At 35.6% G+C, this 26,948-nt stretch overlaps 1 protein-coding gene across 1 annotated transcript in view; it reads right to left on the reverse strand.

The window, feature by feature from the left end:
* LOC116774329 (transient receptor potential protein) overlaps window positions 1-22,306 on the reverse strand; it is a 41,786-nt gene extending 19,480 nt beyond the window's left edge. Inside the window, exons 1-3 of the mRNA XM_032667031.2 lie at window positions 22,248-22,306; window positions 15,577-15,740; window positions 14,204-14,348 (exon numbers count right to left, since the gene is read on the reverse strand). Coding sequence (XP_032522922.2) covers window positions 14,204-14,348; window positions 15,577-15,734 — 303 coding nt within the window. The 5' untranslated portion in view covers window positions 15,735-15,740; window positions 22,248-22,306. The remainder of the gene's footprint in view (window positions 1-14,203; window positions 14,349-15,576; window positions 15,741-22,247) is intronic.
* Between the last annotated feature and the right edge of the window lie 4,642 nt (window positions 22,307-26,948).

The following is a 26,948-nucleotide window of genomic DNA, read 5'->3' on the forward strand; positions in this document are numbered from 1 at the left end:
CGCGAATACGGATTTGAAATGCCCTACGTGCGGGAAAAATTACAAGAGACGAGCCTGGTACATTAAACATCTAAAAACACATAATGGTGTTGAAGCACGACAATCGTCGGTAAGTTCTTCAACTTTCACTGCGGATAGAGTTGACCCTCATGTATCCCATGGTGAACCATTAACTGGAAACTACCAGGAGTCCATTGACATCCGGACACGTCTTAGCATTCCAAACATGAAACAATCGACTTGGAAAGTTCACGACGACAATTTAGCGGACCTGTTAGAGCATCCGGGCTCGAAGCAGGATTTGAACTCGCGAGTAGAAACTTTCCAAAATACTATTTACGACTACTTTAACGAGCAATATCCACCTCGAAATCATTACGCTCGCAAAAATAAAGACAATTCTTTCAAGATAAAAATGAGGAGGAAAAAACGGGAATTAATAAAAAATCTACGTATAGCCAAAGCCCTAGGCGACAATCACCTTAGTCATCAACTAGCTAGGGCGTTAAGATCAATTCTAAAATTAATTCAAGGAATATCGGCGCAAACCGCAAAAAATCGCGATATTTTTGACCGGGCAAAACAGGAAGTAGATTTTGATAAAAACCCTTTTGAGTATTCCAAAACCATTTTTAAGAAAGAACGCGGACAGCTTCTCTTGACCAATGAACAAATTTACGATCATTTTAAGAGCACATACGAAGTGCCTAAAAGTGTAAGACTCTATGCGGATCCCAACGATCAAAAACCTGGAATTCCTCGTTTCGATTTCCACGGCATCCCTCCAACGCTAGATGAGATAAGTATTCAGATAAAGAAAAAATCGTCTAAATCTGCGCCGGGACCCGATGGTATCCCATATATAGTCTTTAAAAAATGTCCATCGGTTCGTAAACATCTCATAAATATATACGATAAAATCTGGTCAAGGAAGCAAATCCCGGAGTGCTTCGGGAAAGCAATTTTTGTCCTCATTCCCAAAAAAGATCGAGTCACAGATCCGAAAGATACTAGACCGATAGCCTTAACAAATACTATATCCAAAATCTTTTTCTCAGTTCTACAAACGAGAATGACGCGATTCATGCTCAGCAACAGGTATTTTAGGCCAAATCACCAGAAAGGGTTTTTACCCGGAATTTCTGGCTGCCTAGAACACAACACTTTGCTGTCGGAGAGTTTAAAAGATGCTAGGAAAAGCGAGAGGCAAATTACAGTTTGTTGGATAGACTTAGAGAACGCGTTCGGGTCGATACAACACGAATTGATGCTATTCGCGCTAAGATGGTACAACTTTCCGCCCCTAGTTACCGATATGATCGCGTCGTACTACTCAAAATTAAAGTTTTCTATAACAACTAAAGAAGGCCATTCAAAAACTTTTAGTTACAATGTAGGACTATTTCAAGGTTGCTGTTTGTCTCCAATTGTATTTAATATTGTAATTAACATCTTAGTAGATAAATTAACCAGCAACGAGAAAAAATGGGGGTATCGGTTCAAGTTTAATAATAAATACACGGAATCCATTTTAGCCTTCGCTGACGATCTCGCAATACTGACACGTAACCCCAAACACTGTCAAGTACTATTAGATGAAGTGGATAGATTCTGTGAGTGGACCGATGGATTGAGGACAAAACCAAGTAAATGCCACTGTCTGTGTCTCGGTAGGCGGAGTACAAGATACACCTCATACGATCCGGGATTATCGTTAGGCGGTCAATGCATTTCTACGGTTACAGAAAATGCACCATTTAAATTTCTCGGTCGGAAGATTGATAATATGGGTCGTACTCCATCTTTAGAAGGTATAGTAGATAGCTTTTTAAACGATCTCAACAAGGTAGATAGCCAACAGATCAGTAACGTTAAAAAAGCTTGGATCTACGATAATTATCTGACTTCACGTTTAAATTGGCCTTTCCTCGTTTATGATTTCAATAAAACCCTTTTGTCAAAGTTAGATGCAGGCGTCATAAAGATGTTGAAGTTGTGGCTCGGGCTCGCGCTAACGGCTGATTCATCGGCTTTATTTAGGGATCGCAATAGTTTTGGGATGAGTCTAAGAAGGCCATCGGAGCTCTACAAACACCTAAGAGTTTCCAAGAGATATATCCTGGGGAAATCCCAGGATGACGTCGTTACATCGCTCCCAAAAGACAAAGATGCCCCAGAGCTAGAGTCAAGGCTTCAATTCCACAAGCAGTTTATGATAGGAGCGCAAAGTAACAGAGTAGGGTTAGGATCAAGTAGGAAGGTCCAAGATACGGATATATTGAAGTCTTTTATTCGGCAAGACGAGAATGATAAATATAAGATCCATGCAATAAGTTTAGAAATGCAGAACGAGTGGTTAGACATAGGAGATTTTTGCATCCCATTAGCACTAAAATGGCGCACCTTAATCCATGATTGGTCGCCAGCATTGCTAAAATTCTATCTCAATGCGTTCCAGATGACTCTCCCAGATCAAAGTAATTTAGTAAGATGGGGTAAAGGTACCGAAAAGACTTGCTATATCTGTGGGAAGGCAGTTGGAACTGCTAGGCACTTGCTAGTGGGATGTAAGGTACTCCTCGATAGCGGTCAATACTCGCGTCGTCACGATAGGGTTCTAGAAATCATACGTGAAGCGGTTAGTCTTTCGGTAGCCAGAGCGCAAAAGGAAATAACCACAAACGAGCGATCAGTAGGTTTTGTGAGAGAGGGCACTAGGGCTATAAAAACAAATGTCAAGCCTTACTCCATCCTTAAAGCGGCTACTGATTGGACTATAATGATGGATACGTATGAAAAACAATACAAAATCCCCGAGGATATTTGTGCGTCGGCCTCCAGACCAGACATATTTATGTATTCGCGAATCTTAAAGCGCGTTGTGATGATAGAGCTTACGGTTCCTTGGGAAACCAACATCCCCAAAGACCATACCATCAAGGTCAACAAATATTACGAGCTCACAAACGAACTCACTCGAAATAGGTTCGTCGTGGATTTATACGCGGTAGAAGTGGGAGCGAGAGGTATAACGGCTAAATCTCTCTACAACCTGCTAAAAGACTTGGGCCTGTCCAGAACTCACATCAATTCGTTCTTGGAACGTATTTCGAAGGCAGCCCTAGTAGGTTCTTTTCAAATATGGTTAGGTAGGGAGAGGAGCTTGGACAGTGGAGGTGAGCGTTTAACGCGCGTTAGTTAGGGGCCCCTTAAACCTACACCTGGGTCGCAAGTCCCAGGCACTGTTGAAGCTCCACTCCCTGCAACGCAATGGACCCGGCACCCGCACGGTGAATCCATTGAATGCTAAGAGGTTTCGTCTCATTTAAAACGACTGCCCGGAGAGTCGGGCTGACGCTGGAAAGACAGTTGACGCTGGAAAGACAGATGGCGCTGGAAAGACAGATGACTGCTGGAAAGACAGCCGAGGGCAACGGCCTAGCAAGCCCAGCCCGGGATTTACGAAGCTAAAAGTCCTATTAAGAAAAATACCCCTAGGACAGTCCGAGAGGGGGGGCGAAAGATCTGTCCACCGGTCGATGTAAACGGCGAAAACGGCGCGAATACGGATTTGAAATGCCCTACGTGCGGGAAAAATTACAAGAGACGAGCCTGGTACATTAAACATCTAAAAACACATAATGGTGTTGAAGCACGACAATCGTCGGTAAGTTCTTCAACTTTCACTGCGGATAGAGTTGACCCTCATGTATCCCATGGTGAACCATTAACTGGAAACTACCAGGAGTCCATTGACATCCGGACACGTCTTAGCATTCCAAACATGAAACAATCGACTTGGAAAGTTCACGACGACAATTTAGCGGACCTGTTAGAGCATCCGGGCTCGAAGCAGGATTTGAACTCGCGAGTAGAAACTTTCCAAAATACTATTTACGACTACTTTAACGAGCAATATCCACCTCGAAATCATTACGCTCGCAAAAATAAAGACAATTCTTTCAAGATAAAAATGAGGAGGAAAAAACGGGAATTAATAAAAAATCTACGTATAGCCAAAGCCCTAGGCGACAATCACCTTAGTCATCAACTAGCTAGGGCGTTAAGATCAATTCTAAAATTAATTCAAGGAATATCGGCGCAAACCGCAAAAAATCGCGATATTTTTGACCGGGCAAAACAGGAAGTAGATTTTGATAAAAACCCTTTTGAGTATTCGAAAACCATTTTTAAGAAAGAACGCGGACAGCTTCTCTTGACCAATGAACAAATTTACGATCATTTTAAGAGCACATACGAAGTGCCTAAAAGTGTAAGACTCTATGCGGATCCCAACGATCAAAAACCTGGAATTCCTCGTTTCGATTTCCACGGCATCCCTCCAACGCTAGATGAGATAAGTATTCAGATAAAGAAAAAATCGTCTAAATCTGCGCCGGGACCCGATGGTATCCCATATATAGTCTTTAAAAAATGTCCATCGGTTCGTAAACATCTCATAAATATATACGATAAAATCTGGTCAAGGAAGCAAATCCCGGAGTGCTTCGGGAAAGCAATTTTTGTCCTCATTCCCAAAAAAGATCGAGTCACAGATCCGAAAGATACTAGACCGATAGCCTTAACAAATACTATATCCAAAATCTTTTTCTCAGTTCTACAAACGAGAATGACGCGATTCATGCTCAGCAACAGGTATTTTAGGCCAAATCACCAGAAAGGGTTTTTACCCGGAATTTCTGGCTGCCTAGAACACAACACTTTGCTGTCGGAGAGTTTAAAAGATGCTAGGAAAAGCGAGAGGCAAATTACAGTTTGTTGGATAGACTTAGAGAACGCGTTCGGGTCGATACAACACGAATTGATGCTATTCGCGCTAAGATGGTACAACTTTCCGCCCCTAGTTACCGATATGATCGCGTCGTACTACTCAAAATTAAAGTTTTCTATAACAACTAAAGAAGGCCATTCAAAAACTTTTAGTTACAATGTAGGACTATTTCAAGGTTGCTGTTTGTCTCCAATTGTATTTAATATTGTAATTAACATCTTAGTAGATAAATTAACCAGCAACGAGAAAAAATGGGGGTATCGGTTCAAGTTTAATAATAAATACACGGAATCCATTTTAGCCTTCGCTGACGATCTCGCAATACTGACACGTAACCCCAAACACTGTCAAGTACTATTAGATGAAGTGGATAGATTCTGTGAGTGGACCGATGGATTGAGGACAAAACCAAGTAAATGCCACTGTCTGTGTCTCGGTAGGCGGAGTACAAGATACACCTCATACGATCCGGGATTATCGTTAGGCGGTCAATGCATTTCTACGGTTACAGAAAATGCACCATTTAAATTTCTCGGTCGGAAGATTGATAATATGGGTCGTACTCCATCTTTAGAAGGTATAGTAGATAGCTTTTTAAACGATCTCAACAAGGTAGATAGCCAACAGATCAGTAACGTTAAAAAAGCTTGGATCTACGATAATTATCTGACTTCACGTTTAAATTGGCCTTTCCTCGTTTATGATTTCAATAAAACCCTTTTGTCAAAGTTAGATGCAGGCGTCATAAAGATGTTGAAGTTGTGGCTCGGGCTCGCGCTAACGGCTGATTCATCGGCTTTATTTAGGGATCGCAATAGTTTTGGGATGAGTCTAAGAAGGCCATCGGAGCTCTACAAACACCTAAGAGTTTCCAAGAGATATATCCTGGGGAAATCCCAGGATGACGTCGTTACATCGCTCCCAAAAGACAAAGATGCCCCAGAGCTAGAGTCAAGGCTTCAATTCCACAAGCAGTTTATGATAGGAGCGCAAAGTAACAGAGTAGGGTTAGGATCAAGTAGGAAGGTCCAAGATACGGATATATTGAAGTCTTTTATTCGGCAAGACGAGAATGATAAATATAAGATCCATGCAATAAGTTTAGAAATGCAGAACGAGTGGTTAGACATAGGAGATTTTTGCATCCCATTAGCACTAAAATGGCGCACCTTAATCCATGATTGGTCGCCAGCATTGCTAAAATTCTATCTCAATGCGTTCCAGATGACTCTCCCAGATCAAAGTAATTTAGTAAGATGGGGTAAAGGTACCGAAAAGACTTGCTATATCTGTGGGAAGGCAGTTGGAACTGCTAGGCACTTGCTAGTGGGATGTAAGGTACTCCTCGATAGCGGTCAATACTCGCGTCGTCACGATAGGGTTCTAGAAATCATACGTGAAGCGGTTAGTCTTTCGGTAGCCAGAGCGCAAAAGGAAATAACCACAAACGAGCGATCAGTAGGTTTTGTGAGAGAGGGCACTAGGGCTATAAAAACAAATGTCAAGCCTTACTCCATCCTTAAAGCGGCTACTGATTGGACTATAATGATGGATACGTATGAAAAACAATACAAAATCCCCGAGGATATTTGTGCGTCGGCCTCCAGACCAGACATATTTATGTATTCGCGAATCTTAAAGCGCGTTGTGATGATAGAGCTTACGGTTCCTTGGGAAACCAACATCCCCAAAGACCATACCATCAAGGTCAACAAATATTACGAGCTCACAAACGAACTCACTCGAAATAGGTTCGTCGTGGATTTATACGCGGTAGAAGTGGGAGCGAGAGGTATAACGGCTAAATCTCTCTACAACCTGCTAAAAGACTTGGGCCTGTCCAGAACTCACATCAATTCGTTCTTGGAACGTATTTCGAAGGCAGCCCTAGTAGGTTCTTTTCAAATATGGTTAGGTAGGGAGAGGAGCTTGGACAGTGGAGGTGAGCGTTTAACGCGCGTTAGTTAGGGGCCCCTTAAACCTACACCTGGGTCGCAAGTCCCAGGCACTGTTGAAGCTCCACTCCCTGCAACGCAATGTACCCGGCACCCGCACGGTGAATCCATTGAATGCTAAGAGGTTTCGTCTCATTTAAAACGACTGCCCGGAGAGTCGGGCTGACGCTGGAAAGACAGTTGACGCTGGAAAGACAGATGGCGCTGGAAAGACAGATGACTGCTGGAAAGACAGCCGAGGGCAACGGCCTAGCAAGCCCAGCCCGGGATTTACGAAGCTAAAAGTCCTATTAAGAAAAATACCCCTAGGACAGTCCGAGAGGGGGGGCGAAAGATCTGTCCACCGGTCGATGTAAACGGCGAAAACGGCGCGAATACGGATTTGAAATGCCCTACGTGCGGGAAAAATTACAAGAGACGAGCCTGGTACATTAAACATCTAAAAACACATAATGGTGTTGAAGCACGACAATCGTCGGTAAGTTCTTCAACTTTCACTGCGGATAGAGTTGACCCTCATGTATCCCATGGTGAACCATTAACTGGAAACTACCAGGAGTCCATTGACATCCGGACACGTCTTAGCATTCCAAACATGAAACAATCGACTTGGAAAGTTCACGACGACAATTTAGCGGACCTGTTAGAGCATCCGGGCTCGAAGCAGGATTTGAACTCGCGAGTAGAAACTTTCCAAAATACTATTTACGACTACTTTAACGAGCAATATCCACCTCGAAATCATTACGCTCGCAAAAATAAAGACAATTCTTTCAAGATAAAAATGAGGAGGAAAAAACGGGAATTAATAAAAAATCTACGTATAGCCAAAGCCCTAGGCGACAATCACCTTAGTCATCAACTAGCTAGGGCGTTAAGATCAATTCTAAAATTAATTCAAGGAATATCGGCGCAAACCGCAAAAAATCGCGATATTTTTGACCGGGCAAAACAGGAAGTAGATTTTGATAAAAACCCTTTTGAGTATTCGAAAACCATTTTTAAGAAAGAACGCGGACAGCTTCTCTTGACCAATGAACAAATTTACGATCATTTTAAGAGCACATACGAAGTGCCTAAAAGTGTAAGACTCTATGCGGATCCCAACGATCAAAAACCTGGAATTCCTCGTTTCGATTTCCACGGCATCCCTCCAACGCTAGATGAGATAAGTATTCAGATAAAGAAAAAATCGTCTAAATCTGCGCCGGGACCCGATGGTATCCCATATATAGTCTTTAAAAAATGTCCATCGGTTCGTAAACATCTCATAAATATATACGATAAAATCTGGTCAAGGAAGCAAATCCCGGAGTGCTTCGGGAAAGCAATTTTTGTCCTCATTCCCAAAAAAGATCGAGTCACAGATCCGAAAGATACTAGACCGATAGCCTTAACAAATACTATATCCAAAATCTTTTTCTCAGTTCTACAAACGAGAATGACGCGATTCATGCTCAGCAACAGGTATTTTAGGCCAAATCACCAGAAAGGGTTTTTACCCGGAATTTCTGGCTGCCTAGAACACAACACTTTGCTGTCGGAGAGTTTAAAAGATGCTAGGAAAAGCGAGAGGCAAATTACAGTTTGTTGGATAGACTTAGAGAACGCGTTCGGGTCGATACAACACGAATTGATGCTATTCGCGCTAAGATGGTACAACTTTCCGCCCCTAGTTACCGATATGATCGCGTCGTACTACTCAAAATTAAAGTTTTCTATAACAACTAAAGAAGGCCATTCAAAAACTTTTAGTTACAATGTAGGACTATTTCAAGGTTGCTGTTTGTCTCCAATTGTATTTAATATTGTAATTAACATCTTAGTAGATAAATTAACCAGCAACGAGAAAAAATGGGGGTATCGGTTCAAGTTTAATAATAAATACACGGAATCCATTTTAGCCTTCGCTGACGATCTCGCAATACTGACACGTAACCCCAAACACTGTCAAGTACTATTAGATGAAGTGGATAGATTCTGTGAGTGGACCGATGGATTGAGGACAAAACCAAGTAAATGCCACTGTCTGTGTCTCGGTAGGCGGAGTACAAGATACACCTCATACGATCCGGGATTATCGTTAGGCGGTCAATGCATTTCTACGGTTACAGAAAATGCACCATTTAAATTTCTCGGTCGGAAGATTGATAATATGGGTCGTACTCCATCTTTAGAAGGTATAGTAGATAGCTTTTTAAACGATCTCAACAAGGTAGATAGCCAACAGATCAGTAACGTTAAAAAAGCTTGGATCTACGATAATTATCTGACTTCACGTTTAAATTGGCCTTTCCTCGTTTATGATTTCAATAAAACCCTTTTGTCAAAGTTAGATGCAGGCGTCATAAAGATGTTGAAGTTGTGGCTCGGGCTCGCGCTAACGGCTGATTCATCGGCTTTATTTAGGGATCGCAATAGTTTTGGGATGAGTCTAAGAAGGCCATCGGAGCTCTACAAACACCTAAGAGTTTCCAAGAGATATATCCTGGGGAATCCCAGGATGACGTCGTTACATCGCTCCCAAAAGACAAAGATGCCCCAGAGCTAGAGTCAAGGCTTCAATTCCACAAGCAGTTTATGATAGGAGCGCAAAGTAACAGAGTAGGGTTAGGATCAAGTAGGAAGGTCCAAGATACGGATATATTGAAGTCTTTTATTCGGCAAGACGAGAATGATAAATATAAGATCCATGCAATAAGTTTAGAAATGCAGAACGAGTGGTTAGACATAGGAGATTTTTGCATCCCATTAGCACTAAAATGGCGCACCTTAATCCATGATTGGTCGCCAGCATTGCTAAAATTCTATCTCAATGCGTTCCAGATGACTCTCCCAGATCAAAGTAATTTAGTAAGATGGGGTAAAGGTACCGAAAAGACTTGCTATATCTGTGGGAAGGCAGTTGGAACTGCTAGGCACTTGCTAGTGGGATGTAAGGTACTCCTCGATAGCGGTCAATACTCGCGTCGTCACGATAGGGTTCTAGAAATCATACGTGAAGCGGTTAGTCTTTCGGTAGCCAGAGCGCAAAAGGAAATAACCACAAACGAGCGATCAGTAGGTTTTGTGAGAGAGGGCACTAGGGCTATAAAAACAAATGTCAAGCCTTACTCCATCCTTAAAGCGGCTACTGATTGGACTATAATGATGGATACGTATGAAAAACAATACAAAATCCCCGAGGATATTTGTGCGTCGGCCTCCAGACCAGACATATTTATGTATTCGCGAATCTTAAAGCGCGTTGTGATGATAGAGCTTACGGTTCCTTGGGAAACCAACATCCCCAAAGACCATACCATCAAGGTCAACAAATATTACGAGCTCACAAACGAACTCACTCGAAATAGGTTCGTCGTGGATTTATACGCGGTAGAAGTGGGAGCGAGAGGTATAACGGCTAAATCTCTCTACAACCTGCTAAAAGACTTGGGCCTGTCCAGAACTCACATCAATTCGTTCTTGGAACGTATTTCGAAGGCAGCCCTAGTAGGTTCTTTTCAAATATGGTTAGGTAGGGAGAGGAGCTTGGACAGTGGAGGTGAGCGTTTAACGCGCGTTAGTTAGGGGCCCCTTAAACCTACACCTGGGTCGCAAGTCCCAGGCACTGTTGAAGCTCCACTCCCTGCAACGCAATGGACCCGGCACCCGCACGGTGAATCCATTGAATGCTAAGAGGTTTCGTCTCATTTAAAACGACTGCCCGGAGAGTCGGGCTGACGCTGGAAAGACAGTTGACGCTGGAAAGACAGATGGCGCTGGAAAGACAGATGACTGCTGGAAAGACAGCCGAGGGCAACGGCCTAGCAAGCCCAGCCCGGGATTTACGAAGCTAAAAGTCCTATTAAGAAAAATACCCCTAGGACAGTCCGAGAGGGGGGGCGAAAGATCTGTCCACCGGTCGATGTAAACGGCGAAAACGGCGCGAATACGGATTTGAAATGCCCTACGTGCGGGAAAAATTACAAGAGACGAGCCTGGTACATTAAACATCTAAAAACACATAATGGTGTTGAAGCACGACAATCGTCGGTAAGTTCTTCAACTTTCACTGCGGATAGAGTTGACCCTCATGTATCCCATGGTGAACCATTAACTGGAAACTACCAGGAGTCCATTGACATCCGGACACGTCTTAGCATTCCAAACATGAAACAATCGACTTGGAAAGTTCACGACGACAATTTAGCGGACCTGTTAGAGCATCCGGGCTCGAAGCAGGATTTGAACTCGCGAGTAGAAACTTTCCAAAATACTATTTACGACTACTTTAACGAGCAATATCCACCTCGAAATCATTACGCTCGCAAAAATAAAGACAATTCTTTCAAGATAAAAATGAGGAGGAAAAAACGGGAATTAATAAAAAATCTACGTATAGCCAAAGCCCTAGGCGACAATCACCTTAGTCATCAACTAGCTAGGGCGTTAAGATCAATTCTAAAATTAATTCAAGGAATATCGGCGCAAACCGCAAAAAATCGCGATATTTTTGACCGGGCAAAACAGGAAGTAGATTTTGATAAAAACCCTTTTGAGTATTCGAAAACCATTTTTAAGAAAGAACGCGGACAGCTTCTCTTGACCAATGAACAAATTTACGATCATTTTAAGAGCACATACGAAGTGCCTAAAAGTGTAAGACTCTATGCGGATCCCAACGATCAAAAACCTGGAATTCCTCGTTTCGATTTCCACGGCATCCCTCCAACGCTAGATGAGATAAGTATTCAGATAAAGAAAAAATCGTCTAAATCTGCGCCGGGACCCGATGGTATCCCATATATAGTCTTTAAAAAATGTCCATCGGTTCGTAAACATCTCATAAATATATACGATAAAATCTGGTCAAGGAAGCAAATCCCGGAGTGCTTCGGGAAAGCAATTTTTGTCCTCATTCCCAAAAAAGATCGAGTCACAGATCCGAAAGATACTAGACCGATAGCCTTAACAAATACTATATCCAAAATCTTTTTCTCAGTTCTACAAACGAGAATGACGCGATTCATGCTCAGCAACAGGTATTTTAGGCCAAATCACCAGAAAGGGTTTTTACCCGGAATTTCTGGCTGCCTAGAACACAACACTTTGCTGTCGGAGAGTTTAAAAGATGCTAGGAAAAGCGAGAGGCAAATTACAGTTTGTTGGATAGACTTAGAGAACGCGTTCGGGTCGATACAACACGAATTGATGCTATTCGCGCTAAGATGGTACAACTTTCCGCCCCTAGTTACCGATATGATCGCGTCGTACTACTCAAAATTAAAGTTTTCTATAACAACTAAAGAAGGCCATTCAAAAACTTTTAGTTACAATGTAGGACTATTTCAAGGTTGCTGTTTGTCTCCAATTGTATTTAATATTGTAATTAACATCTTAGTAGATAAATTAACCAGCAACGAGAAAAAATGGGGGTATCGGTTCAAGTTTAATAATAAATACACGGAATCCATTTTAGCCTTCGCTGACGATCTCGCAATACTGACACGTAACCCCAAACACTGTCAAGTACTATTAGATGAAGTGGATAGATTCTGTGAGTGGACCGATGGATTGAGGACAAAACCAAGTAAATGCCACTGTCTGTGTCTCGGTAGGCGGAGTACAAGATACACCTCATACGATCCGGGATTATCGTTAGGCGGTCAATGCATTTCTACGGTTACAGAAAATGCACCATTTAAATTTCTCGGTCGGAAGATTGATAATATGGGTCGTACTCCATCTTTAGAAGGTATAGTAGATAGCTTTTTAAACGATCTCAACAAGGTAGATAGCCAACAGATCAGTAACGTTAAAAAAGCTTGGATCTACGATAATTATCTGACTTCACGTTTAAATTGGCCTTTCCTCGTTTATGATTTCAATAAAACCCTTTTGTCAAAGTTAGATGCAGGCGTCATAAAGATGTTGAAGTTGTGGCTCGGGCTCGCGCTAACGGCTGATTCATCGGCTTTATTTAGGGATCGCAATAGTTTTGGGATGAGTCTAAGAAGGCCATCGGAGCTCTACAAACACCTAAGAGTTTCCAAGAGATATATCCTGGGGAAATCCCAGGATGACGTCGTTACATCGCTCCCAAAAGACAAAGATGCCCCAGAGCTAGAGTCAAGGCTTCAATTCCACAAGCAGTTTATGATAGGAGCGCAAAGTAACAGAGTAGGGTTAGGATCAAGTAGGAAGGTCCAAGATACGGATATATTGAAGTCTTTTATTCGGCAAGACGAGAATGATAAATATAAGATCCATGCAATAAGTTTAGAAATGCAGAACGAGTGGTTAGACATAGGAGATTTTTGCATCCCATTAGCACTAAAATGGCGCACCTTAATCCATGATTGGTCGCCAGCATTGCTAAAATTCTATCTCAATGCGTTCCAGATGACTCTCCCAGATCAAAGTAATTTAGTAAGATGGGGTAAAGGTACCGAAAAGACTTGCTATATCTGTGGGAAGGCAGTTGGAACTGCTAGGCACTTGCTAGTGGGATGTAAGGTACTCCTCGATAGCGGTCAATACTCGCGTCGTCACGATAGGGTTCTAGAAATCATACGTGAAGCGGTTAGTCTTTCGGTAGCCAGAGCGCAAAAGGAAATAACCACAAACGAGCGATCAGTAGGTTTTGTGAGAGAGGGCACTAGGGCTATAAAAACAAATGTCAAGCCTTACTCCATCCTTAAAGCGGCTACTGATTGGACTATAATGATGGATACGTATGAAAAACAATACAAAATCCCCGAGGATATTTGTGCGTCGGCCTCCAGACCAGACATATTTATGTATTCGCGAATCTTAAAGCGCGTTGTGATGATAGAGCTTACGGTTCCTTGGGAAACCAACATCCCCAAAGACCATACCATCAAGGTCAACAAATATTACGAGCTCACAAACGAACTCACTCGAAATAGGTTCGTCGTGGATTTATACGCGGTAGAAGTGGGAGCGAGAGGTATAACGGCTAAATCTCTCTACAACCTGCTAAAAGACTTGGGCCTGTCCAGAACTCACATCAATTCGTTCTTGGAACGTATTTCGAAGGCAGCCCTAGTAGGTTCTTTTCAAATATGGTTAGGTAGGGAGAGGAGCTTGGACAGTGGAGGTGAGCGTTTAACGCGCGTTAGTTAGGGGCCCCTTAAACCTACACCTGGGTCGCAAGTCCCAGGCACTGTTGAAGCTCCACTCCCTGCAACGCAATGGACCCGGCACCCGCACGGTGAATCCATTGAATGCTAAGAGGTTTCGTCTCATAGATCTTAAAAAAAAATCACAAAAAATTCTCGTATCTACTTTAAAGCGTGTCTCTTGAAGGACGAAATGACATACGTATACTGTCTGAAGTATCTTTTGTTCCAAAATGTAACTCTCGACAATTGTGACATTAAAAAGCTTCTTTTCCCATTGACTCGTGTTGTCCGGCCTATGTTATATATCTATGGTCATCAAAATAACTCACCTTAACTTTGATCCCTGAATTCAAGAGTAGTTTGATTAGTTCAATATTTTCATTTTCGATGGCCGCTATGAGAGCCGATCTGTTCAACGGATCCACGCAGTTGATATCTAGGACGTCTGGCTTGGACGAGTACGCGTCTATTAACCTAGAAATATTATTTATTACAACAAAATATTTTGATAGCATATATGTACGATGACACATTTCTAACAAGTCGCCAGAACAATCAGAAATTTTTACTAATGATTTCAAATCTAGAATATTTTTCCCTATCAAAAACAATACTTCCATTAATATTTATCAGTTAATGACTGGATTCAACAGGTTTACATTTAAATGAGATTTTTTTATTATAATTTTATATGGTGAATATCACCAATCGTTAGATGAACGAATTTTTTTAAGCATAACTGCCTTATGAGCAGCTGCAATAACGATAGCGTACATTTAGTTTAACAAAATAAATACTTAAATTATTGATAATATTAAAATATTTAAAGATAATATTGAAATAAATTCAGCTGTTTACCTAAAAGATATTTTAAATATAAAGAAATGTAGGGGTTATTTGTTTTAAAAAAGATTTCATTTTATGCTGAACATGATTGTTTTGATTCTTATTATGAAATCTTGGCTCAAATGATCTCATAATACCCGTGTCTACATATTTTCAACTTCTCCAATTGAAAGCGAAGAAACTGCTTCGAACTAATTTAATGTATATAATATAACAGGACAATACTCTATAACAATGACTAATATTAATTGTCCAATTGTTTTAAATAGTTATAACATGTGAGACTACAGTCTTAATTATGTATTTTTAAATATAAAACATTATAATTTTTGAGTGTTAATAAATAGAGAAAATAAAAAAGATATGTCGTAAATGAGACCCATTTTGTTTTTGAATCACTGGATTTACAATGTCGATGATTAATCTAATCCATCTAGAAGCCTTTTATATCAAATCTCACAACTTTGTGGTAATGATTTGGGCTGGGCTAAGCCGGCGAGAATCACTACAAGGGCAGTTAATCCACTTTGTAGCTAATAGTGTCACTGTTTTTATACAAGTTAATTATTCATTTTAACATAATAGTTGGTATAAGTTATATGTCATCCATTTGGGAACCTGGAGGACCTTAAAAAAGCTGTTACAGAACGTAGGTTTTAGTTTGATTGTGGCAATGATTTAATAAGTCTTTGAATGCAATGGATATTTTGAATCTATGCGATCAGATCTAATAAGTAATAGTTTATCAAAATTATCAAATATAGTAACATTATTATGTACAGTCATATTTAAATTAAGTGATTTTTACTGTAAGTCAAAGTAAATTTTATATATCATTAGATTTTTGTTGCCTTACTTTTTAACTGTATTGTAATCTCCTCTGTCGGCATTCAGTAAGAAGGATTTTTCCTCTCTCGTTAGAGGTCTCTCTGCGATGCTTCTCAAGTCATGCTGACTGTTCCTGATGGCCTCGGTGGAACTGCCAAGGAGTTCCTCTCTGGACCCGCGGTTCATTTTGAACTAAAATAGAAAAAATGTTATATGACAAGTTCACACCTATTCACTATCCTTCGTACATAAAATAACATTATTTTTGTACAGAATTCGTATCTCAGGCCTCGTTGATGCCGCGATGTCAGGTTATGCAAAAAAAGATTTTGTTTTGAGCATCAAATAAAGGTACGCAAGGGCAATTAAATATGTAATGACAATTCGGGTGTAAAAGATAAGTAAATGTGCCCTTGCGAATAGCCCTTAGCGTGGGACTGCTTTTAACTCTTTGTACATACTTAAATGCAAATAAAATCACGGTCATACAAAATACATTTTAATTTTTTTTTATATACATATACAAACATTTCTACGGATCCTATATAATCGTTGTTATTTATTTACCATACAGAATACTAACCGCGACATGTAACTGTAGTATTTAATTGTAATAATTTTTAAATTAGCGGTTAAATCGAACCGCAGGTTTATACAAAACGGATCTTATTATTTGTGTACGAAATATTATCAGTACATATCATATAACTTTATTATTAAATTAGTTCACTATTGATTGTGGAATATGATTATTATTTGAAAATTATTGATAAATAACGAAATTTACAAAAAAATACAATGTAAAAATATTCTTTTTCCTCCCCCTCGGTTGTATACACTACCAGCAATATTTTTTCCTTATTTGCCTTATCTATAGAATTTAAGAAAATGTACATATATGTTATTAATTATTATATAATTTAAGATACGTTAACAACAAGTAAATAACTTTTAATGATATGCAAACCTTCCTTTATAAACTCTGTACAAAGACCAATGAAATGCTAAATAGAACTGTTTTTTTCATATAAATATTTTGCTATTTTTGAAATTATTTTTTTAATATATTAATGTATTCGAGTATTGTCTACGATGTGTATTAATTATTAATGGCATATAACATATGTTTAAGTTACTGTGTCGGTGTATTTCGGTCAGATATGAACGAATTCATTTCAATAAATCCACAAAATGAAATTACTACAATGTTAGAAAAATTCAGAGGAATTACTAGTAAAACGTTTATAATATATATATAATTTTACATCAAAAATATATGCACATTTTATATTTCTATTGTCTAATGACATGTATTTGAAACAAAAAAATTCTTGTGTATAAAACTATGAAACAGATTTAGCTTGATTAGGAAATCAGAGCATTGTTTTTCTTTAAATAGCAAATTTATATCTTTATTAGCGAAGTCAATATTTAAAGGTATATTAATAATTTATATTTTCTGAGAATTTTATAAACTAAGAAAACTCTTTAAGCCCGTTTATTTAGATCGCTTTTAAAATATAACTATTATAAGTTGACTTCGTATGTTTTAAATATGAGAGACATCGTATTTTTTTGCTCTTCTGAGCTAGTAAAATTATTTTTTTCCGTTATAAATGTATTGACTAAAAACAACCTTTATCTGGGAATGAATTGAAGCTATTATATTATTAAATGTCATCTTTCACATCGTCTGACAATGATCACGTCACAAAGGAAGAGAAACGTCGAGAACACGTAGATATAGAATAATAAATAAAAACGCTTAGTATCCTCAAACATAGTTTCATTAAGATGTTATAAAATTATCTGTTTTATGAATCCTCAAATTTTAGACTCCGAGGACCTCTGAACGTTTGATCAAAACAAGCCTCTGCTTTCAATGTCTTCTGTTGTATAAGTATTAACTTAGATTTTTTATATATATGAATTACTCACTAAAACACACACATATACATATATATATAAATATATATATATATATATATATATATGTTTTAGTATATGTTTATCTCTAATATTTGTATCTCTATTATATCTCTAGTATCTCTGATATTTGTGTCATATATTTGTCCAAGCACGATTAATTCAACTGTTTTATCGGTTCTGAATTAAAAATTAAATGTTAACCGAATTTAAACTTAATAAAACATATATGAAAACATTAACGTTAAAAGCTATTGTCATAATGTTTATTTTTCAATACCTAATTGTTACATAAAAGATCTTGATTTCTATTATTATAAGGACGAAATTTTGCGTCTATATAACATTACTAATAAGTGTTTTAGTTATATACATATAACTTATGCATTATATATTAATTTCTTCATTAATTATCTTTATTAAACAAACTAATATTTTCGTATGTACTTCGCTGTTTTTATTATGTTGAAAACTACAATACATACGTTACGTTTACTGTTCAGTGTCCAAAGATATTAGTTTTATTTAAATGAATACTAATGAAAGTCTTTGAAGTCGTTATATCTTATCTTTTCTTTATTTCATATTTTTTATCTTTAATTACATCATAGTTCTTTTTTTACTGTTATCGATGTCGAATACGTTGGATCTAATAAAGTATATGAATCATTCCGCTCCGTCTGTTTATTTATTTTTATGTATGTTGCAGTAATTAAAACTACATTTGATCGTTTTTTATGAAACATGCGGTTAAATCGTGAACCGTTAATATTTATTTATATATCAAACAGTTATAAAGATAACTTTTCTAAGATTTCCGAGTTAAATTAAAATGTTTTCGCGTACTAAATAAAACTAATCATTTCGGATTTTTCATGTCATCTGTCTACGATCATGGTTGCTGCAAAGTATGCCTAACGTCGGGTGTGTAGTTTATTATAATAAAAAAAACCGTAGTAATCTTAAACTATTAGTTTTATTTAAATGAATACTCGAGTAAGTCTTAAATATAATTTTGCGTACTACAAAGTGATAATTAATTGCAAAGGCATGGTTGTTATGAATGATGTACCTATTTGGGTGATAGTAACATTGTGTTTCGTTTTTACTGTCTATAGATTACACAGTGTATACATTAAATGAAATAAATAAGGCTACAATGTATATGAAAAATGAAAAAATATTACATATTGTAAAACTTTGATCTTGTAGAGATTCAATTGAATGAAGGGCGATTTGAAATAACTTTGATTTGTTATGAAAACTCTTTTAAAGTAGAGTTTTTGCATTTATAATCTTATATTATTGGTCGTATGTTTAAAGAATGTCTTTTATATGGAAAAATATCTAAATACATAACATTAATTATTCTTTTTCAATATTATTTTAAATATGGTGTCAGAGACGGATGGAAAGAGCAATTTCAAACCTATATATATTATTTTAAGGTAATTAATTGCTTTTACAAAATTTATCATATAACAATATATTCGTTAGTTTATTTACCATCGTGTTCATGTCGAATCTGACACGTTTTTTTCTTCTTTTATTCTTCATAGTTTTCATTTTGATATATAATTTTTAACTTATTTTATTTTAAACACAGCACATATATATTTTCAATAACGTAACATGAATTTATACAGTTAGTTGCATACAATACTGGGGATTATGATTTTAAATAGGTTTTATAATGAATTTAAGTTCGAAAAAAATTTCACGCTACCACCGGCTGAGATCGAATCTCGCTTAAAACTATTTTAGGAGACGGTGTAGCTCAGACGGATTGATGGCCCGTTTTATAAATCACTAGCGTCGTCAAGCGTTTATTTTATACTTTATAACACAAAACATTATAAAAAAAACAGTTTATTCATTTGTACGTTCTTACTATGATAGTACATATGTACACAAAATTGGGCGTCGCAAACGTGTGAGAGAAAATTTAAGAATATCTAAAATAGACCCGAGAGTAACAACTAGTGTGCTAACTGCATACCCATCAAGAGATGTATGTATAAATGAGAATGGATAATTTTATAAAACTCATATAAATCCTTTAAATAAAGCTTTTAAATTAGAAATAATGATTTGCTTGCACTAAGTCAGAATATTATACATTAGAATCGTTACTATTATGCTATAAAACAAATCAATATTTAAAAGCTCAGGTACTTTAAATTATTTCAATGATATTCACATTTTAATATCCTTTAATGATAACTTACGATTGTACTTTATACAGACTTGAAAATTATTTTGAAGGATTAGATTATCAAAATTAATTTATGTATTTTTTATGTGAAATTAATGTATGTTACATAATAATAATAAAAGACATATTAAATAAGCAAAAGAAAAATTTTTTTTTTGTATTGTGTAAGATTTAATTTTTCAGTTCCAATCCATATTATTAAAAGATACCTTGATTTTAAAAGCATTGTCACTGGAGTAATCCAGCGAGCCTATGTATAATCGCTGGAATAATCCTACCGAGAGATTAAACAACCAAGGAGCTTTTATTTAAAGCATATAAGTGCTTTTTATCTTTATTCAATTTATAAATGCAATATTTTCTAGGTTTTTCGCTATACTATCTTTATTTTCAAATCATGCATAGTTAGAAATCTCACACGTCTTGTCATAATACACTCCAACCGTCCGTCACACATGGCGATGGTCCTTTGATCTGAGAACAGTTTTGTTTACAGTGTGCAAAAATATAAAGCGTTGGACCGGTGGTGTCGGTGACAGCGGTTTTATAAGCAGAAGCGAGTTCGCAATCTGGTTGTTTATTTTATTTATTTCTATTCTATACGGTTTATTTTTAAATTTAAAGTTGATTATATTATGTTTATTTGACTTGTATTTTTTTAATATTTGTGTGCAAATATTAATAGTTTATATATTTTAATTTATCTTCCCCTATTTATATTTTTGGCCTGAGCATTATTATAATTTTAGAGTTTCTCAGATTTTATCTATTTTATTATACATTAAAAGGACCCTAAGGTGTTATTGTTTATGTCATTTATCTAACTATAATTGTCAAACTATTTTTTTTTATTAATGTCGCCTAAAAGATAGCTTTAGAGAAAATGTACACACAATTATTAGTAACAAAAATTCCCATATGTAAAAAGAGGTAGAAAACCTAAGGAAGATTAGAGGTAAGCTGTCATATGTTAAATTAGTAGACACAGATAAAAAATTGCCACGATGATATCACGCTGAATGACAGTAGCTTTTTTTTTTCAATTCGTCTTTTTGATCAGGCTAAGATCTTAGACCATTCTGCCTAAGCATTATTTTTAGTGTTAAATTTTTCTTAACAATGAAACAAGACGTACCTTTATTTCAAACTCATAGCAATTACGATTCACGTTTCGCTTTTAACAGTGTGCTTTAAGACTATATGACTCTATCTGTTACATTAACGATAAAATATAATTACATATAATATTTTTAATGTTGTCTTTGTATTGATTGTTTGAATACAAAATTCATTTGCAAGTTATAATAAATTAATTTAAAATTTGACATCAATGTTGAATTCAATCCTGATGCTTCGTGAATTGATATTTGTTAAGCTTTTGTTTAAATAATATCTGAGTTATTTTATGTAAACATATTATGTATAATGAAATTTTGAATTACATACAATTTTATCATAGAATTTTAATACGATTTTTATTTAGAATTATCTTAACAGCGAAACACAGTTAGTACAATACCACATACAATAAATCTATAGACGATGTTAAATCAAAAAAGGTTTACATATAATAAATAAAAATATTTATGAAAAATAAAATTAAAGAAATATTATTGTTTGTGTGTATTTTTATTCAGCCCGGTTAATATTATGGATGTAATTAAGATAAAATTTATCATATATATAATGAAACGCTAAAAGACAAAAACAGGCGACTTACTTAATAAAATCAGACGGGATCCGAAACGAAGTCTCTAATAAATAATAAAATGAGATAAAAATTTCCAAACGCTATCATCAATGCCTATAAATAAAACAAGCTAAATCTTTATAACTAAATAGTTGAAATCAACGAAGTCATTAATTATAAATACGTTGTATTGTAAAAAAAATCCTATGTCACATATACATAAAATTTATTTTATTTTATATAAAAAAAAATCATCGAGAATCCTAAGGAGTTCACGTTTTTCCAACTTGTCCTACATACGATTTCTATTTACTTATCTAGATAATGGGATTTTATTTCAAGGCGAACGTGCCTCATATATCCGTTAAAATACTTAACTTACAGTATTATGCGTCTATTTTAAGATATTTCGCTGTTATTTTTTATTAACATCACTAAAAATACGCATGTCTTATAAACTTATTTCATCTATACAGTGAAAGTGAAATTGATAGAGCAAATAATGTTCGAGAAAAAAAAAATCATATTTATATGAATGTCTGCTAAAACTACTGTATTTCATGCTATTTATATGATATTAACTAATATTAAAACCTTAATCTGTTTATATAATTCGAATAAATATATTTTGTAAGCGAAATCTATTTTTGGTTAACTAATTACAGGTGGACCCCAAAAGCCCTCACTGTTTAATTAGAAAATTCACGAGTAGTGTTAAATATTAATTCATTGTTTGTATATACCGACAAATTTTAATTCAAACTGTGATTATATCGTAATTGTAAAATATTACATTTTGTCCGTGAAGTCTTATAGTTGGTCTTAAAAAGAATATTCTTATGTCTACGTTGGTGTAAATTGTACTTACTAAATCACAAATACATTGCAACACAAAACACAAGCAAAACCGGCGCACGTCAACATGTTCTGTGAAACACTGGACAATATTCTAAGTGAATACATTAATCGAATTTTCAAAGTGGGTTCGCCACTAAATCTAGTGATGAAAAAACTATCGATAAGTCCAAGGCTCTACGAAGAGGCAAGGGCAAAAGAGGTTTAATTAAAAAAAGTTTGATTACTGATAATTCGACAAACAGTAATCTTAAATTGTGTTCTATATAACAATTAATATTATAAGTACATAAATCCAAACAATATATCTTCGTCAGATGTCATAACGAAAAAATAATTTGAAATGTCAATAATATCTTACAAATCTTTTTACTAAACTGTTAATTTTAAAATACCCAAAGACATTATTACCTTTTTTCTTGATATAAGAAAAAGGTTAACGAATGAATAATCTTGATCTTTCTATATATATGAAGTGAATGTTTTGGAATAGTAAGAAAAGATGTTCAAAAGAAAATCATAAAAAAAATGTCCATCGACAATCCAGACGTCACTAGTCCGCAAGCCACGCTAATGCTATTACTATAAGTCCAGCAGTGTCGATATGTCAGACATCTTCATATCACTACAATATTGACACACAATTAGAACAAATGAAGTCAATGTCACGCTTTCCGTTTTCAATATTTTATTTACACAAATAGAACAATAAACAAACAGTTATTATTTATAATTACGTCACTAGTAACCTGATTTACAGCAATTTATGACCTTTGTTGTTAAGTTATAGTTATTTGGCTGTAAAATTTTTACTGTTGCGTTTCATTACGCTCCCTTTTTTTATCTGTAACGTAAGCTTGGATACCGTAACGCCGCCAATCCCTATTAACCAATTAATATTATTAATAGTTTTTCATTTTATTTTGTCAGTTATCCACTCGAAAAAGGTTCGTCGTGGATTTGTACGCGGTAGAAGTGGAAGCGAGTGGTATAACGGCTAAATCTCTCTACAAACTACTAAAAGGCTTGGACCTGTCCAGAACCAATTCATTCTGGGAATGCACTTCGAAGGCAGCCTAGTAGGTTTATTTTCAAATTTGGTTAGGTAGAGACAGGAGCTTGAACGGTGGAGGTGAGCGTTTAACGCGCGTTAGATAGGGGCCCCTTAAACCTACAACTGGGTCGCAAGTCCCAGACACTGTTGAAGCTCCTCGCCCTGCAACGCGATGGACCCGCCACCCGGACGGTGAATCAATTGAATGCTTTTTCGAGAGGTTTCGTTGTCTTGATTTTCAATGTTTTAATAGTATTATAATTTAAAAAAATTTAAAAATAATTAATTTCATTGACATAAAATTATTCCAAGTATGAGAGTATCCGCCATTGACCACTAAACTAAATAATCCAATATAAACTTATAGATTAGCTGCTTCCATTAATCAGACAGTCAAAAAATTACCTTATTACTATTCAAATAGGGTCTGCTATATATAATGTCTTGTATGTTGTATTCCACGTGGTCCAAGGCAAGGGTTAACCCGTCGACGTAGCTCACAGTTTTCCAAAGTTATTTAAAACTCAAACAAAATAAATTCCCTACTTTGACAATGTAAGTATTAATATATATTTAATTTCAATTTATATATTGCTAATACAGTTGTTGATTTAAATTCTTTATGTAATTTTATTTTTTCTATTATTTAGTATAGTTTGAGAATCGTTGTAAAATCTGTAATTAGCTTAGGTTGCAGTGATGTTCTTAACTGCAATATAGTTGTAATAAGATTATCACTGCCTCTTTCTACCGTATGATTGTATATATATGTATATATATATATATATATTGATATAATGTTCTTTTGTACCCATTATTTAATATGGTCTTAAGTAAAGGAGAGAGGACAGTATACACTATTCTTATTTAAACATTTTCAGCTGGACGTGTGAAAAGGTTGTGGATTCCCATATGTTTGGATCTAACTAGTAAATAATAATATGAAGACCGATTTTATCTCACATAAGTACGAGTATATACTCGTAATTCTTCGTATCTAATTCTCTAATCTTAACTCTGCTTTACTACAAAAAATATGATAGTAGTTATGTGTCTAGTACGAACTTTTCATCCGCAATCAATTGTAACTGAAGTATAAAAGTCTTAAAGTTGCTGTTATTTGCTATACATTTCATCAACAGAGGTGAGATAAGCAACACTACTGCTATCTCAAGACCCACTCGTATACGTTCCACACCAGGTGAGTACTATTTTTTTTATTCTAACCCAACCAAAGAGTTTTCGCTTTACAAGAAATGATATTTTTATCAATGGCTCCGTAGATAAGACCTATTCAAACATTTACATGTTATCTTAATTTTCACTTGGAGCGTTCTTTTGAAAATATTATTCCTAGCTCGGGACTGGAGCGGTTTTAAATATTACGAGAACATGAATCAACTACAGACACAAATTGAATGAAGGCTTTCTCTATTTTCGGGTGCATTTTATTTCTCTGAAAACATTATTTTTCGAATATCGTGCTTTTTATTTATGTTTTGATGCAATCGTTTTTCAGAGATATATTTTCATGTAGACACTGTTTTTTCTATTTCATTAGATAGTGTCATACAATCAGATTATTTTGAGCGTGTTTTATTAAAAAAATATAATTTGATAATAGTTTATTTATTCTCTTGGTCACTGACTGATACGTATGATAAAATGTATATTTTTTTTTCATAAAATCCGCGTTAGTGAACCGTTCTGAAGCGAGAGTAACGAATAAAAATCTCTATAAAACCTTTTGAAAATTATGCAAAATAAATTGAAATATTAAATAAAAAAAAATATCATTATTATATTTAACGATAATGATTAAATATTTTTGTTATATATAAATTTACTGTTAGTAAATTGAAGTTACAAATATTCAAAGCGTACTTCAAACGTCACGCTGAATAAACGTCAAAAACAGGTCATATTTTGCTTCCTATATTTAACCAAATATTAAAAGTAAATGTTATATGAATAAGCTTATTATAAGTAAATGCATAAATGATTTTATATGAATATTTTGTTTGAAAAGTATTTTCCAGTCTACACACTAAAGAATTCAAAAAACTTGGTCAACGAAATTTCGCAAATAAGTTTTAGGCACCTCAGATGCTCATAGAGAGAGCAGCAGTTTGAAAATTTGCTGTAATAAAAAATGCTGGTATTGTTTTAACAATCTCTTAAGATAATTCCTTTTAGCAATTTTATTGCTTTGTTCCGCACTTAGTACTGATAGGGCCCTAATGAGAAAAAGAAATTAAATGTCAAAGTTTTTTCCAAAAAACTCACTAGTGTTTTACCATTCCTGAATCAGCATTAAGTAGACAACTTTTTAAAATTATTTACAAACTCGGTGTCATATAGCTTTTTTTCACGCCAGCTAGTCAAAGTTAGTGTTTGTCTTTTCACAAGGTCACGAGTCACAGTAAAACTATTTTTTTTTTGAAGTTAGAGTATTTATCGGTAAAATAATAATTTTAATATTTGGATAAGCTATTCAAGATGTCAGAACAATAAAAAAAATTACAATCCAAAGCTATACCAGGCAACAATAGCAGAAAATCCGACACAAGGCAGCGATTTTTTTTAAAAATTTAAAAAGCCTAATACATCGAAAACCTTGATATTTTTAATGAGGTCAAATTGTGATTTTGTGATCGATCATGAGCTCATCTAACTCCTGTGTCACTGGGACGTGGTCATTTTGGGACACCCTGTATATTGAAATTTTTTATAAATCTTCCCCACTGGCTAGAAAATAAATTCGTTAAATTAATTTAATCTACACCCGAGTCGCAAGTCCCAGACTCTGTCCAAGCTCCTCTCCCTGCTACGCGATGGACCCGGCACCCGCACGGTGAATCCATTGAATGATAAAAAGTTTAGTCTGTCTTGGTTTTGACACAACTTACTTTGTTAGATTTGCTTTGGGAGTATATCACGAGTGTAAAGGAAAGTGATGTGTGTTTTCTTTCGATATGGCATGAAATATGACTTTTGAAAGTATGTCGTCTGTATATGTTCATAAAGATATATTAGAGACAATTACATAAGCCGTATTCGTAGTCAAAGAAAAGCTTTTATTTTAATAGCAAAAACCTATCGTAAAATAATTACGTAGGAAGAATATAACCAAACTTCTTTAACACTATATTATAATTATAAAATTTTTTGTTAAGTACAAATTTATAAAAAAAAAAAATTGTAAAAAAAGCAATGCTAATAACGCTGAAAAAAAAGATCAATGATAGCTATAGCAATTAAATTTGAGTATGTTGTCTATTATCTACGAATTAATTAATATACCTGGTGGCATTTTAATTTAGAACGCACATCAAAACTTTTACAAGAGGAACAATGACGTACATTAGCGACAAAAGTTGTTTCTGTTGATACAAACCTCTATGATAATGAACTAGTCGGCAAAAAGTTTTACATGCATTCATAGATTATAAATTTTATTTGAAATAGCCTCTATTATTTAATCTATGGTATAACACCTTGTCGAGATTCCTTTTTTAATCATTATAGTGTCGTTCTAAAATATAATATAGATTGCGCGTATTAATAAGTTGTTTAAATTTAATATAATATTAGTTTCATTTTATAGATTAAAAAATATATTTTTTATGTAGTTTATTTTATTTATGCTATACCTTAGGT

The sequence above is a fragment of the Danaus plexippus genome, chromosome 26 (assembly GCF_018135715.1).
Source record: "Danaus plexippus chromosome 26, MEX_DaPlex, whole genome shotgun sequence".
In the NCBI taxonomy this organism is placed as follows: domain Eukaryota; kingdom Metazoa; phylum Arthropoda; class Insecta; order Lepidoptera; family Nymphalidae; genus Danaus; species Danaus plexippus.